The following is a 16,479-nucleotide window of genomic DNA, read 5'->3' as shown; positions in this document are numbered from 1 at the left end:
TCACAATTTGGTAATTCTCACAATATTTCAAACTTTTTCATAATGCAGTTGCACACTTGAGAGACTATGTATAGTATAAATATAACTTTTATATGCACTGGAAACAAAAAATTCATGGGACTCACTTTATTGCAATGTTCCCTTTATTGCAGTTGTCTGGAACGGAACCTGCATTATCTTCGAGGTGTGCCTGTTTTGGGTGGCCCAGAGGGCAAGCCCAACTTTTTAGAGTATCCAGTGCTTATTCCCCAAGAATGAGAGATTAGAATGAGAGCCAGCAGCCTGTAACAGGCTATGGGTATCACTTGATGAATTGCAGGCTCCACACATTATTAGCTCGTTATCCTCCTCCCAGGTGGCCCAGAGGCAGGCCAGCCAGGAGGTCCTTTGCTGACCCTCTAGAGTCACTGTCACCTCTGCCAGACCCAGCTGACATTTACATGGCCTCTGCAGGGGATCCTCCAGAGGTGTCCTCCCTAAGGGCCCCTCAACAGGACCTGCTCCCAGGGAGCCACTGTGTGGCTCACACTGGGAAGAGGAGAACGCCAACAGCTGATGAAATATGGGCTGCCGAGTGACAGCAGCTGTGTCTGGAGTGGCCTCAGATCCTATAATTACATCTCCCTTTATTACCTCTGCTAATGGCCCTCCAGGTCGACAGAAACGATAATAAATTAACAGATTATGAACTCCACTTGCCACAAATTATATGCCTTTTTTTTTTTTTTTTTTTTTTAATTCTAGGAGCTCATGCTGCCAAATCACTGGGGGATGGGCAGGCTTGTGCAGAGCCTGATGTTAGATCAGTTGATGCAGATAAAGCAACTTTCCTGGGCAGCAGACTCATGGTGGGTGATGGGGAGGAAGCTTGGCCAGGCTGAACCAGGCAGGGACAGCCCTTAGCTCCCAGGGGCACAGGCCACGGGCCACATCCCAGCCTCTCCCATCAGCCCACCTAGAGGGACAGGCCTTATCCCAGAGTGGCCAATTGCTTGAGGAGGCCCAGCCATCACAGCAAATAGGAGTGAAGGGTGCTTTACGAAAGGACAGGAGGACTGTTGCACATCTTTTATTTTGATTTTGATTAAAAGCATGTATGCTCCTAGTAAATGGCCAGAGGTCCTGGGTGGTACAAATGGTTAATGCACTTGCTAACTGAAAGGTTAGAGGTCCGAGTCCACCCAGAGGCATCTCAGGAGAAAGGCTTGGGGATGGAAAATGCTCTGGAGCACAGTTCTACTCTGATAACACATGGGGTTGCCATGTGTCGGAGTCGTCTCCACGGCCACTGGTTGGTTGGTTGGAGTAAAGGGGATGGATCATGGGGATGGTGCAGGAACAGGCAGCGTTTTGTTCCATTGCACGTGGGGTGTCTGTGAGTCAGGGGGCCAACTTGGCAGAGGCTAACAAAGATGTCAGATGGGACAGAGGGGAAGAAATTAAGAATCCTGAATCCTCCATACTTCTTCCCCAGAGGGAAGCATTGTCTTGACTTCTGTAGGTATCCTTCCAAGGATTTCTTGTGCATATGGAAACATGTATGTGCATGTATGTTTCTTTTTCCCACCCCCACAGTGGGATTATACTATATCACTTCTTAAGGCCTGTTTTTTTTAATTTAATTATATAAAATAGTAGCACTTACTCTGTTCAGAGTAAGCACTACAAAATAGTAAGCACTTACCCTGCTCTCCTATTATGTAAGTCTTTAAGCCTCCTGTGTGGTAAGTGTTCCACACAATTAATCTGAACAAACCCATGAGGTGTAAATACTATTATTACTCCCATGTTACAGATGGGAAGACTGAGGCACAGAGGTTGACTTGCCCAGGGTCACAGCTCGTGACTAGCAGAGCTAGGATTCTAAGAGACCATCTCACTGTGGCATCCGTGCTCTGAACCACTAGTTCTGCCTTACGCTCTTGGTAGTCTTTCCAGTATCAGCACAAACAGCTCTACCCCCTCTTTGTAGTGCCTTCTAATTGTACCATTCATTTAACTAATACTTACCTTTATTGCATTTGTGTAATAACTGCATGTATTCCATAAATTACACTTAGGTTTTCTCCTGCTTTGGGTCATTACAATGATCTAACAAACACCCTTTTACGTTTATCTTTGTGTATTTCCTCACACTTTTCTTTTTAGGAGAAATTTCTCGCAGTAGAATTGCTAGGTTGAAGGGAACACATCTTTTATTTCCATTTTCATTTAATTAATATTTTTCATTTAATTTTCTTGAATATCTTAAACATTGGCATGATTCAAAAGCCAGAACTGTATTCACAAAAGTCTCCTGTCCATCCCTGTCCCCTGCTCTCCTATCTCTTATAGGTAACTGTTTTTCTGTGTTTCTCCTTTTTCATTCTAGTGTTTCTTTTTTTCAAATACCAGAAAATATTTAAACCATTTAAAATATTTGTTGTTATTGTTGGGTGTCATTGAGTCGATCCAATTCCTAGCAATCCCATGTGATCCCTTGGAATCCCGTAGGGTTTCCTAGGCTGTAATCAGGTCTTTCTCCTCCAGAGCCGCTGCTGGATGGGTTCAAACTGCCACCTTTTCAGTTAGAAGCTGAGCACTTAACCATTGTGCCACTAGGGCTCCTTATTCAGATATCAGGAGATATCAAATATTTCCCCCTTTCTTGAGCAGTGTGCATTCAGATTTGTAAAGCTATTTCTAGCTCTTGCTGAAGATAGTCAGGTAGAAGAGAGAAGTCGGGGCCAAGTCCACTGCTTAGACAGGCTGGCAGAGAGGTCTGGGCATAGGCCTCACAGTAGTACATCCTCCAACAGGGACACAGAATTTTCTACATCTCATCTCCCTCCCTTCCATAACCTGCCCTTCCCTGCTCCCCAAAGGACTGTCTTTTGTAGACACAGACAGTAGGCAAAGGCCGCCATATCTGAACTTGAGCCCAGAGACTAAGAGAGTCTAACCGAGTTTGTTGGGGATGTTTTCTTGGCTCCTGGGGACGTGGCCCGGTGGCATTTGCCCATTCTTCTGTGCTGCACAGGTTTATTGGTCACCTTTTTTTGCACCAGGCACAGTGCTAGGCAGTGGGGTGAACAAATGAACAGTATGGTGTCTACCTTCCCTGGGAGCTCAGGGCATAGGGAGGGGAGTCATCCCATAAGTACACTTAGATGTATTGCAGGAAGATGTAACTCACCACTCCTGCAGAGCCCTATCCCACCCTGCAGGGCTCAGCCCCAGGTCTCCTCTGCAAAGCCTCCCCAACTCTTGTTTTGAGCCAGATCCCCTTGTTGTGTGTTCTCCCAACCCTACCCTCACTGCAGTTCTTAGTACGGTCATAACTTTATACTGACTTGTGATCCTTGGTGTAAATGGGAGTCTACCCCTCTTGACTATAAGCTCTTGAAGGCAGAGACCATTCCACTCCCAGTGCTTAGCACAGGGCCTGGCACATAGTAGATACTCAGTAAATAGCTATCAAGTGCACGCAGGGACAGAAGCATGCCAGTAAGTCTCTCATGATTGCTTCCGTGTGGTTGTGTGTCTCCTGAGGGTCTTTTCCCCTTCATTTTCAGAAGCCTAGCTCTCACTTTCTTCTCGGCCACCTTCCAATTCAATTGCCTATTAATTTCTCCCCCATCCACCTCCCACATCTTCCCTCCCAGTCCGTCTGCTTTCTGACCCCCTGAGTCTAGTCTAACACTTGACTTCATACACATACCCTCGTGTGCTGGCTGATTGGTATCTGTTAATTAATGTCGCCCAAGGCCTCTCTCCTCCTCTGAGGCCCGATAAGGAAAATTGGATGTCCATTTCTATCTATCTATTATTACCTCCAGCTCCCCCAGCCACCACGGGCAGCCACACACCCTCTCCCATATGTGGAATCAGGATGAGAACACACACGCCCCTGACTCCTCCACGCCACAGCCTCTGCCCCAGGATGGTGCATCAATCACAGCTCACCCCGTGTCAGACCAATGTCGCCTCTCCAGCTCTTGCTGATCACCTATGGTTGCCAGTAGCCAGGTAGTGACCACAGGCCCAGGTTGTACAGCTTGGGCCTGGGAGCCACAATGATCAGACTAGGAGGATACTCACAGGTAGAGGGCAGCCTACTGAGTGACTTTGCCCCCAGGAACGCCCCCTGAAGTTTTACAGTCATGAGCTGGGTGGAAAATGGGGAACGATAGTGGCATTTAGAGACAGGACAACAATTGAGAGGGGGCTGGACTCCACAGAAGCCCAAAGGGATGGGCCAGTCCATAAGTCCAAGTCTCTGGCATGTCCACTGTTGGGGAGCGAGTGATGCCAGTGGAGTGCCAACAACAGTGATAGTAACCACAGCCATTACTGCCAAAATTGCTAAGATGTGTGTGGGAGCAGTGCCAGGTGAGTCATCTGCATCATCTCTTAACCTCTCAGCACCTGTGTGGGCCAGGCAAATCATAAAGTCATACCCAGGCAAGTTCTAAGTCAGCTTTGAAAAAAGTCCAGCATTGGCAAAGGGGCATCAGAAATCCAGTAAGTTGCTCTTGACTTGGTGCAAATGGTTTGTGGATCCTTGTCCTTCTCCCAGTAAGTCCATCACAGTCACTTCTGATCTCCAGTATCAGAACACATCACTGAGTTTCTGGGGCAGGTTCCACTGAAGTTACTGGCTTTTGTTCTGTGATCAAGATGTTTGAAAATTCTTCCCTCCATCCTTCTCCCTTCTTTCCTTTTCCTTTCTTTTCAATCAAGATATCAGTTGAATTAGCCCAAGTTAAGTGCATAATTGATGCAATTTCAGTGTATTATTCATATTTTACACATGAAGACTTTTATCTCCTCATTAATAATAATAGAGCTTAGTAAATGCTTTGTATGTCCTGTAAATTTTTGTCTTAGACCTTACAGCCACTCTCTGAAGTGGATAGAGACTACTACTGTACCCGTTTTATAGATGGGGAAGTTGAGATTGGGAGAAGTTTCATGACTTCAACAAGGTCAGCCTATAGCTGGGAAATGGGGAGTGGGGTCTCAAACCCAGGCACCCTCCAGAGCACACTGGACAAGGCAGTATCATCATTCTAGAACCATCCCCACCCTCACTGTGGGCTCAGCCGCCCCCTCACCAGTAGGGTGAAGGAATCTCCCATGTTCATCAGGGTCATGTTAGATAGAGAGGTGGGCAGAGGGGGTCTGACCCCAAGAGGACAGGCTGTTCTGTGAGGAAGTGCCCCTGACCACACCCTGGGGGCATGTGTCCTTCCATCATGGCCGGGAGCAGCTAAATTCTCATTCCTGGTTGGACCCATGGGTCTCAGCACAGCTGAGACTCTGTGTTGAGGTCCAGATGTGACTTTAAGCCTCCTGGTTGGAGCAGAGGAGCTCTGGTGGCATAGTGCCTAAGTCCTCCCAGAAGGCTGGCAGTTCAAACACACCAGCCACTCCTCAGAAGGAAGACCAGGCTATCTATTTCTGTAGAGATACCACCTTGGAAACTTAAGGATGCGTCACTATGAGTCAGAACTGACTCGATGGCAGTGAGTTTGGTTTGGTTTTGAGTTTGGTTGGAGCAGAGAGGGGGGCCTGGAAACCTCCCTGGAGTGGAAGGGACCCGTACTGCCATCTCCTGATTCTATTATGAATTCAGTAGCTCCTTAAATTACACATGCATTTAATTTATCAAAAAGCCTTCACAGACATTTGAAAAATCCCTTAGAACTAGCAATAATAATGACAATAACCATTGTCAACTTTGACTGCTGTCCTGTATGTAAGTCTTTGAGGTGAATTCCAGGTCAGGCTCAGTTCACCTGGGGAAGCAGGTGCACAGGGAGGGTCACCTCGGCAGGATCCCAAGGTGCCTGGGGCCACCCCATCCCAGTCGGCCCCAGGGAGACCCTGACCCACCCAATGACCCCAACTTTCCTCTCCCTGCAGGCTTCTCGAACCTCTCGCTGGGGGACCAGATGAGCCTGCTGCAGAGCGCCTGGATGGAGATCCTCATCCTGGGCATCGTGTACCGCTCGCTGCCCTACGACGACAAGCTGGTGTACGCCGAGGACTACATCATGGATGAGGAGCACTCCCGCCTCGCGGGGCTGCTCGAGCTCTACCGGGCCATCCTGCAGCTGGTGCGCAGGTACAAAAAGCTCAAGGTGGAGAAGGAGGAGTTCGTGACGCTCAAGGCCCTGGCCCTGGCCAACTCAGGTGAGAGCGGGTCTGGGGGCTCAGGGTGGAGATGGGGGAGGTCTGCGGGGGCTTAGGGAGCATAGCTCTGGGGCCTGTGAGCAGGGTGGGCTGCCGGGGTGGGCATGATATAAAGACCCTAGGGCTTCTTGTCACCACAGACTGGCACAAGGGGTGGACTGGAGTTAAATGAGGTGGCGATGATGGCTGGCATTGGTTAAGCATTATTTCCTAACCCCTTGATTTGCTGGCTACTGAGCTGGGGCCTCAGGAGCTCTGATGGTGTGGGTTAAAGCGTTTGACTGCTAACAAAAAGTCAGTGGTTTGAACCAATGAGCCACTCTGCAGAAGAAAGATGAGCCAGTCTGCTTCCGTAAAGATTTACAGCCTTGGAAACCCAATCGGAGTTGCTCTTAGTCAGAATCGACTCAATGACAGTGAGTTTGGTTTTGGTTTTGAGCTGGGCCCTTGGTCTACACAGCAGCACACGGGTTAAGGACAGAGACTCTGGAGCCAGATGGCTAAGGTCAAATCCTACTTCCACCACTTGGGCAGGTTGTTTCAGTCTGCTTTAGTTTCTTCATCAGTATCCTACAGGATTGTTGAAGGGATTTATTTATTTATAGTTACAGTATGCTTACACCATGCCTGGAACATGATGTTAGCTATGAACTTATTTGGAGTCCCTGGGGGTGGTGCACATGGTTAATGCTTTCAGCTGTTAACCAAAAGGTTGGAGGTTCAAGTCTACCCAGAGGTGGCTTGGAAGAAAGGCCTGACAGTCTTCTAAAAAACACATCACTGAGAATCCTGTGGTGCACAGTTCTATTCTGACACACGTGGGGTCACCATGAGTCAGAGTCAACTTGTGGCAACTGTTATGAACTTACTCACATCTGACAAACAACCCCATGAGTAAAGTTGTATTCTTTTAATGGCATTTTATAGATGTCCAAACTGAGTCTTAGAAAGGAAGCAAATTGCTTAGGGTCACACAGTTGACTTGAACCAAAGTCCTCTGATTTCAAAATCAACCTAAGCTTAGTCTTGCTCCTTGATTTTCCCAATCGAATTGCTTGGGCACAAGAGAGCAATTCTTCCCAACTCAGTTATTTAGTCTGATGTTAAAAAAGGAGGCCCCAGTCCATTTCTTTAGCACCTGTCAACTTCTGGCTAGACTGTCTGGGGAGAGGAGCTGGCCATTGGGTAATGTGGGTGCATGAGCTTGATTTAATGGGTGTCTATGCCTGGCTTGGAAAGAAGGTTAGCAATCTACTTCCATAGAGATACCACCTTGGAAACCCAAGGAGGGTCGCTATGAGTTGAATCAACTTGATGGCAGTGAGTTCGGTGTTTTTTTTTTAATGCCTGGTAGTGCCTACCCCTTGCAGGACACTGTGCTGGTGCTGGGGGAATGCATAAGGAAGAGAAAGACGGGATTCCTGTCCTGAAGGGTTTGTTGTTGTTGTTGTTATGTGCCGTCGAGTCAAACCCGACTCATAGCGACCCCTCCTTGGGCTTCCGAGGCAGTATCACTACGGAAGTAGGATTGCCCAACCTTCCTTCCGAGGAGTGGCTGGTGGGTTTGAACCGCCAGCCGTCTGGTTAGCAGGCAAATGTCTTAGCCACTATGCTACCAGTCCTGAAGGGTATACGTGTGGAATCACACACACAGTTCTGCTACAGGGCAGCAGGTGGTGGGGGTTCACTCCTCAGACCTGGGGTGGATGGACCCAAGTTCAACTCTAGCTCTGATGTTTACTCATACTGTGGCCTTGGCCAAGTTGACTCACCTCTCTTAGCCCCATGTTCTTGTGTGTAAAATGGGGATATGCCAGTACCTCCCCTAGGGACTTCTGTGAGTATTCAGTGATGACTGAAGATAAAGCACTTAGGCCAGTGCCTGGCCTAGAGGAAATGCTCAATACATATTCATTATTATCATTAATGTTAGAGGAAGCATAGTATTATCAGCATTTGGAAGAGGGAGGGCTGGTTCTCAGATGGAGATAGTACATATAAGGTAGGCAGCTGGTTTGCCCCATACTGTCCTATTTCCAGCACAGCCCTCAGTCCCTGGGAGACCTGGGTGTCCTAATGAACAGCTGCATGGAGAGTGTTGGGGACTGTCTTAGTTATTTAATGCTGCCATAACAGCCAAAACCACAAGTGAAATTTCTTTCACAAACAGAAATGTATTTTCTCACTGTTCAGGAGGCTAGAAGTCTGAATTCCAGGCGCCGACTCCAGGGGAAGGCTTTCTCTCTCTGTCTGCTCCTTGGCTTCTGCTTCCTGGTTCCTTGGAGATCTCCACGTGTCTTTGCTTCTCTCTTCACCCATCTCTGCTCTCCTCACTTGTTTAATCTCTTTTATATCTCAAAAGTAATTAACTCAAGATACACCCCACACTAATCCTACCTCATTAACATAACAAAGGCAAACGATTCCCAAATGGGATTGTCGCCACAGGCATAGAGGTTAGGATTTACAGCATGTTTTTTGGGAACACAGTTCAATCCATAACAGGGGTGCTGTTGATGCTCCTCTTTACTGGACTTATGCATCCATCCCCCAACACTGAGCTTTGCTGCCAGCAGTTCACAGATGCCCCTTCTCCAGAGAATTACCTGAAGCTGCCTTGCCCAGAGGATTCTGGGTCCCACTACCCCATTGGCACTGTCAGCCAAGGACAGACCCACACAGGGAACAAAAGGCCAAGTGCCTTGTGTGATGGGATTGGAGTGCTGCACAGGGTCGGGCGGAAGCTGAGGCTGCACCTCAGCCTTGCTGGTTCCTCCCCTCTCCTAGCATGCTACCCTCCTGCCCCTTCACCTAAGAACACACCCTCGATCAGCCCCAGGCATCCAATCGCCTGCCTCAGGCTCTGCTTCTGGGGGACCTGACCAGGACCTGACTGAACCCAGAGAAGGCAGCTTTTTTTTTTTTTTTTTTTTCTGTCCAGATCCTTTTACTAAACAATAAATGAATGCAAAATGATCATTAAAACTGTATATGCTTCTGTGGAGACCATTTAGATCTTAGGATTCCAAAATCGTGATGTATTCTCTGTGAACCAAAATCAAACCCACTGCCGTAGAGTTGATTCTGACTCATAGTGACCCCATAGGACAGCGTAGAACTGCCCCAGAGGGTTTCCAAGGCCGTACATCTTTACAGAAGCACACTGCCTCATCTTCCTCTTTGGGAGCAGCTGCATCACAAGAAAACTCTCACTGCTGTAGAGTCGGATCCGACTTGTAGCAACCTTCCTTGGGTTTCTGAGGTGGTATCATTACAGAAGTAGATTGCTCCATCTTTAGCTCTGATTATTAGAGTGCTAATGCTGGGTTGATGGTTTTTTAAATGTAGTTTTAGATTCACGGAATAATTCAGCAAACAGTACCTAGAGTTTCCTCTACTGTCTCCACCCAGACACATTTTTTACATATGCGTCTTTTTATTAGCATCTTGTATTAGTGTGGTACATTTGTCACAATTAATGAACCAAAATGATATATTGTTATTAACTGAAGTCCATACCCATTAAGCTTTACCCTTTGTTTTGTATGGCCCAAGGAGCCTTGGTGATGCAATGGTTAAGCTCTCAGCTGCTAACTGAAGGGTGGGTTGATGATTCTAACCCACCCAGTGGCTCTCAGGGAGAAAGACTTGGCTATCGGCTTCCACACAGATTACAGTTGAGAACACCCTATGGGGCAGTTCAACTCATGAGCTTGCTATGAGTCAGAATCAACTTGATGGCACCCTATAACATGTGTTTTGACAAATGTATGTCTTGTGTCTCAGAAGGAAGATTGGGCAATCTACTTCTGTAGGAAACCTAAGGAGGGGTCGCGATGAGTCGGATTTGACTCGATGGCAGTGAGTTGTTTTTGTTTTTTTTTTTTTGGTATGTCTTGTGTCCATCACTAATAGTTTCACCACCCTAGTAACCCCCTGTGCTTCACCTCTTCAGAGGGCAGCATTGTAACCAGGTGTTCTGGTCACCTAGTATTGCTCTGACAAGAATATACCACAAATGGATAGCCTTAACAAACAGGAGTTTATTCTTTTACAGTTTGGAGACTTTAAGTCAAAGTTCAAAGTGCCAGGCTCTAGGGGCTGTGTGAAAGCCTCTCGACCTTGAGCTGCAGCTCTGCCTCCTGCTCCCAGCCCACTGGAGCTAGAGGCATCTCTTCACTCAGGCAGCCACTGGCTGCTGAGGCTGACAAGCCCAAGGTGGACAAATAAAATGGCACAGTCCCGATGTTACCAAACCGCACAGCAGCCCATTAATTCAAGTCCATTGTAAGTTCCAAGGTCGGCAGAGCATAGCAGGCTGCTATACAACAACATGGCTACATGCAGGGTCCAGGCATGCCACAATCTAGAGACCATTCCCAAAGCTGATGCTTATATATAGGAAGCAGACCACATACCCAAAGGCAGCTACTCAGCTGCTTGTGGTAGATCCCACCATGGGGAATAAATAACTACCACCAGTTGCCCAGCCACTCAACCAGGCCCAGCCAAGTTGATACACAAATTTAACTACCACACCAGGCTTTGTACAGGGGCCAGGACTTTTGATGGCAGAGGCGGGGAGAAAAGCAGTTCGGGGCTGAGGAAACAGGTGAGCAAAGCCAGGGGCAAGGAAGTGGGGACCATAGGCTGGCCAGACCTGTCCTTGATTTTGGACTCTCCCAACTCATCCCAGATGGAGGTCAAGTTGGCCCATGCAGGCAGAGGAAAATGAAGAGGTAGGAGGCCACTTCCGCCCTCTTCCATCCCCACTGCCCCACGCCAAACTGCACCAGCTTTCAGATTGCTCATTGGCTGAACCAGCTGCTCTTCCCTTGATCTCCAATGTACCTCTCTGTCTCAACCCCCCCTTCCCCATACACATACACACACACCTAGTGTTTTGGTGACATGAATCCATCGGTTCCTTCCAGCTGGGGTCCAGCCTTGCCCAAGTACATACTCTTCCAGGAACCCAGACTTCTTGCCCCAATGGGAGTTCAGGTTTGAAGGTAGACCACAGACCCCAGGAGAGGCCAAAACCATTGAATAGACTCCCAGCTGATGGTGACCCATGTGTGTCAGAGTAGAGCTGTGCTCAAAGGGTTTTCAGCGACTGATTTATTTTTTAAGTAGATCACCAGACCTTTCTTCTTACTTATTTTGAACACTTGATTGTGTGTTAGGTGACAGTTTCCATAGCAAACTAGTTTTCCAGTCAGTAACCCACACACAGATTGTTCTGTGACGTTGGTTGCAATATCCCCAATGTGTCATCACTCTCCCTGGGTCCCCCATTTCTATTTGTCTGTTTTCCATCCTTCCCTGTCTTCTCATCTTTGCTTTTAGGCAAATGTTGCTCTTTTAGTCTCATATAGTTGATTGTTCTAAGAAACACATTCTTCCCCATTCTTATTGTTTATTTTATAGGCCCATCTATTAATTGGCTGAAGGTGACCTCTGGGAGTGTCTTCAGTTTTAAGTTAGAAGAAGATTGTCTTATTGTGGCAGTCTAGGGGATTTCCTCCAGTGTCTTTCAGCCCTTCTGTTGTGGTCCTGGTCAGAGTGGTTGGTAGTGGTCACTGGGCACCATCTAGTTCTTCTGGTCTCACATTAGGGGAGGTTGTGATCCATGTGGACATTAGTCCTTTGGACTGATTGCTTCCTTGAGCCTCTCATTTTCTTCATTCTCCTTTGCTCCAGGCTGGAAGAGACCTATAGTTCACAAGATTTTAAGATGCCAGACGCTACTCACCAGACTGGGATATTGATTATATTTATAAACTGTGTTTTGCCAGTTGACCTAGATATCCCCCAAGACTGTGGTTCTTCACCTTCAAGTCTAGTAGTTCAGCCCCAATGTCCAAGTCATTTCTATAATTGTGCCCTTATACTCTACTATGTATGTGAGTATACATGCAGCATTTATAAATTTGTATGTAGAAATATCCACAATCATACCTATATATGTATGTGGGCATACTCCTGTATGACCTCACTCACCTGTTTAGCATACATATTTACCTGTGTAACCACTCACGGATTATTGTTTGTCATTACTGTTGTTGCTGGATTGTATATGTTACAGCAGTTACTATAGTTGTCCTTCATCCTCCCATACCTCTCAGTGCCTTCTTTTGCCTTGGTCACGTTATGCTGACATCCCCCACGTTGTATATTGCCTTTCCCTTCACTATAATTAACACTTGTATACAACCTAGCTACTGATTTTCCCTGTCTTCCCCTCCCTTCCCTGGTAACCATCAAAGAATGTTTCTTTATGTTTATAAACCTCTTCTCTACTTTTTATAATAGTGGTCTCATACAGGGTTCATCCTTTTGTGATTGACTTATTGCACTCAGCATAAAGTCTTCCACATTCATCCATGTTGTGGGATGTTTCATGAATTCATCATTATTCTTTATCATTATGTAGTATGCCATTGTGTGTATATACCATAGTTTGTGTATCCATTTAATCAGTCATGGACACTTAGGTTGTTTCCATCTTTTTGCTATTGTGAATAATGCTGTAATGAATTGGGTGTACTTATGTCTATTCATGTCACACCTCTTATTTTCCTAGGATATATACCAAGGAGTGGGATTGCTGAATCGTATGGTACTTCTGTATCTAGGTTTTTAAGGAAGTGCCATACTATTTTCCATAGTGGTTGTACCATTTTGCAGTCCCACCAGCAGTGTGTAAGAGTTCCAGTATCTTCCCAGCCTGGCCACCATTTGTTCTGTTTTTTCAATCAGTGTCATTTTTGCCAGGGTAAGATGGTGTCTTATTGTAGTTTTGATCTGCATATCTCTAATGGCTAATAATCACCATCTCTCTAATGCCTAATGATCACGAGCATCTTTTCATGTTTGTTAGCTTCCTGAATGCTGCCTCCTTTTTTTTTTTAATTGTGATTTGGATGAAAGTTTACAGAGCAAATTCACTTCCCATACAGCAGTTCAATTCCAGACCTGACGGGCAGCTAGGGGCCATAGTCTCAGTGGTTCCACCAGGATCTATCAGACCAGCAAACCTGCTTCCCCCCCTTTTTTTTTCCAAATGATTTTGAGTTTTGTTCCACATTGTTCTCCCTCTCTATCCAGGATCTCCTATATAGATCCCCCTCTGAGTGGTTGACAGTGGTAGCCAGGCACCGTCTAGTTCTTCTGGTCTCACAGTTGTATAGACTGCAGATCGCATGGTGTACCAGTCACTTGGACTAAGTGTTTCCATGAATCTTTGGTTTTCTTCTTTCTTCTTTGCTATGGATGAGGAGAGAAACATCATTGCATCTAGATGGTTGCTTGCAAGCTTTTAAGATCCCAGTCACTACTTGCCAAAGTAGGAGGTGGAATAATGTTTTGTGTAGTATGTTATGCCAATTGAGCTTGATGTCCCCTGCGACTATGGTCCCAAGCCCACAGGTTGAACTGCTTGCTCCCTCTGTGCAGCTGGTGAATGCCTTCTTTGGTAAAGTATTTATTCTCCAGGCCTTTCCTCTGAGGTGTCTCTAGGTAGATTTGAACTGGCCACCCTTTTGGTTAATAGCAAGCACATTGACCATTTGCACCACCCAGGGACTCTGAGAGAAGCCACATGTCCTTTATCCAGGGTGCCACAGGTCTTGATGGGCCAGCAGGGTGGAGAATGTTCCCTTCCCAGCACTGAATATTGCATGCAAGGCCCAGGGCCTGCTAAGCTGGGACTCAGTAAGCAGCAAACCCACTGATTCATTCTTTCTTTGCCTGATTTTTTAAAAAAGTAATGGTTTAAAGCAGTGCTTCTCAAAGCATTTGTAATGAAGGACTAGTCTTTAAAAATTTTTAAATTTTCAATCTATCATGGATTGATCATTTTGTAAAAGACAGTAAAATCCTTAGAAAAATGAAATAAAAGACAGAGATATAAGACACAAGCCTCATTTATTTACTATTAAATTTATCAGACATAAAAATATATTTTGTCAAATGGCTATAAAGTTCCTAATTGCCTGCTCTCAATTTTTGTACTTCCCTTAGCACAGTCCACTAACAGATGGTGGAGAAGAATGCATCTGTGCTCACACTTTGAGCAGCATGAGTTTAAAGAGCGTGTGCTTTGGAGTCAGACATGGGTTCAAATCCTGCCTCTGTTCTATACTAGCTGAGTGTCAAGCAACCTGATCTCTCTCAGTCTTAGTTTCCTCATCTGTAAAACAGGGATGAAGACAACTCGTCAAGAAAACTATGAAATAATGCCTGTAAGGACAGTGTATCCCCCAGGTGTGCCTGGCACAGACTAGGGGCTGAGGACTTCATAGTTCATTGTGTTTCTGTTGGGCTCTGTCAAGCAGGCTGCCACGTGATCTGCAGGACATTAGCTGGGTGGATGAAGCCCTGCTCTCAGGAAGCTCTCAGTGTAAGAGGGGAAGTAAGACCTGAACATAAACGGGAAGGGAAAACATGATCTGAAGCATAAGGTGGCTCAAATAAAAGGCTCAGGTACTCAAGGAGGGAGAAATAATCATTTCAGGTGGGAAGGTAACTCTGAGCTGGACCTTAAAGCAAGGAAGAAGTCGTAGGGTGGAAAGAGAGGAGTCAACTTTTGTAGTGGAGCCATCTGTTTAACTCTTCTGCGACCCATGGGACATATGTCACCCACCAAAATTTTCAGCCTCTTGGGTTTCTTGGGAATCTGCCATCCCAGTTGTAGTATGTGCTGCTGCCTGTTGTAGTATGCCCAGTTGTAGTATGTGGTACACCTGTATCACTGTGTGAATCTGGGGAAACAGCCTCACCCCACCAATCCTACAACCAGAGTCCACTCCCAAGTGGACTTTTTTTCCCCCTATAGTTTAGCATGCCTTCCATTATTGAAAACATAGTACCAGCAAAAAATTCAAAGCAGAGACTAATTCAGTCATGAAAGGTTTAAGGCAGGAAATGGGGAAAGCCCTGTTTGGAGGTAATGCTGGGCAAACAATTTGCAGTCAAATCAGAGGATCCCGGGCTGTGAAGGGATTGGATTTTAATAGTTTCAGTGAAAGGGAGCCTGGAAAACTTGGGGAGGAGTAAGCTGTCCAAAGCAGTGAGGTAAAAAACCAGACGATAGAGGGTGTGTATTGGTTGGAGGAGAGACTGGGGGGGCAGGAGACCATTGAGGTGGTCTTGGTGGACAGCTCAAGGGCCACTGGCTACCACTGCTAAGGTTGAGTGGATGGGACAGGATGACTCAGCTATCCATGGGGTTGAACAGCTCAAGATGCTGACATGAGGCAGGAGAGCAAAGCACACCAGAGACAGGCTGGGGCCCCAACCTCGGCCCCTTGGGAGCTTGCTGGCTGGCTGTCATCTCATGTCCCGGCCATCTCAAGGCTCCCTGACAGCAGAAAAATTCATAGCCATTGATTTTGTAATTAACAGTTTATCAATGCCATCGATACAGACTTGCTGATGGATTGCAAAGAAATTAATCTTGCAATGTTATTTTATTTCATTTTTGGTTGAAGGCAGCTGCCAATTTTGGCCTCCTTGGGGAGGGCAGGAAAGGTAAGGGAATGGGGAGAGGGAGCTGGCAGGAGTTGGGAGTTCTGGATGGCCATTTGCAACCCTTCAAGGTCCGTTTGAGTGAGCACTCTGAAAACGGCTGCGAGGGTAGGAACGGAGCCACACTTCATCTCCACCTGGCAAAGAAGGAATCTGTGTGGCCATGACACCAACAGGAAAATGGGGAGGAGACACGGATGTGGGCCCAGTGACACACCAGCTTTTTAAGAGCACTTGCTCCCAGTCTTAGTCCCCCCAATAATTATAGCAAAATTGATTAGGTACGTATTAAGTCCTATGTAATGTTTTATTTTATTCAATCCTCACCACCACCCTTTGAGGCATATGTTCTTTTTTGCTATATTTTACAGAGGAGGAAACAATCTCAGAGAGGTTAAGTAATTTGGCCAAGGTTACACAGCACCTAAGACTCCAGAGTCTTACCTACCCCATGCTATTGCAGTCCTCCCAAGAGAAGGAGGCAGCACTGAAGTGGAGACAAGGAGGGTGGAGGGAGGCCTGTGGCATCAGGAGCTGCCCTGAGCAGTCTGGTATCATTCTAAACCAACCCAGTGTGCAAAGGAATTGCCATAGTCTTTCTAAAGAGTTCAGAAAACTCACTCAGCCTTCCTTGGCACACTGTCCCCCTCATCCCCAGCTTCCAGCTTCCGTTCTCACACGTTCCTGTCCTCACACCTCTGATGAGCACTGGATGATGCAGTTCAGGGTGGTGGCAAGGATTATTGAGGACTCCCAAAGAATGCTTGTCCC

The 16,479-nt window shown here is 46.6% G+C and overlaps 1 protein-coding gene across 1 annotated transcript in view; it reads left to right on the top strand.

Moving 5' to 3' along the window:
- The window catches only part of ESRRB (estrogen related receptor beta), a 66,507-nt gene that overhangs the window by 48,809 nt on the left and 1,219 nt on the right, over positions 1 to 16,479 (top strand). Inside the window, exon 5 of the mRNA XM_007941346.2 lies at positions 5,908 to 6,177. Coding sequence (XP_007939537.1) covers positions 5,908 to 6,177 — 270 coding nt within the window. The remainder of the gene's footprint in view (positions 1 to 5,907; positions 6,178 to 16,479) is intronic.

Source organism: Orycteropus afer, unplaced genomic scaffold (genome assembly GCF_000298275.1).
Source record: "Orycteropus afer afer isolate SDZICR_OR568_19922 unplaced genomic scaffold, OryAfe1.0 scaffold00079, whole genome shotgun sequence".
Taxonomy (NCBI): Eukaryota; Metazoa; Chordata; class Mammalia; order Tubulidentata; family Orycteropodidae; genus Orycteropus; species Orycteropus afer.
Note: the sequence above shows the minus strand (reverse complement) of the source record. Positions and strands in the feature narration are given on the sequence as shown.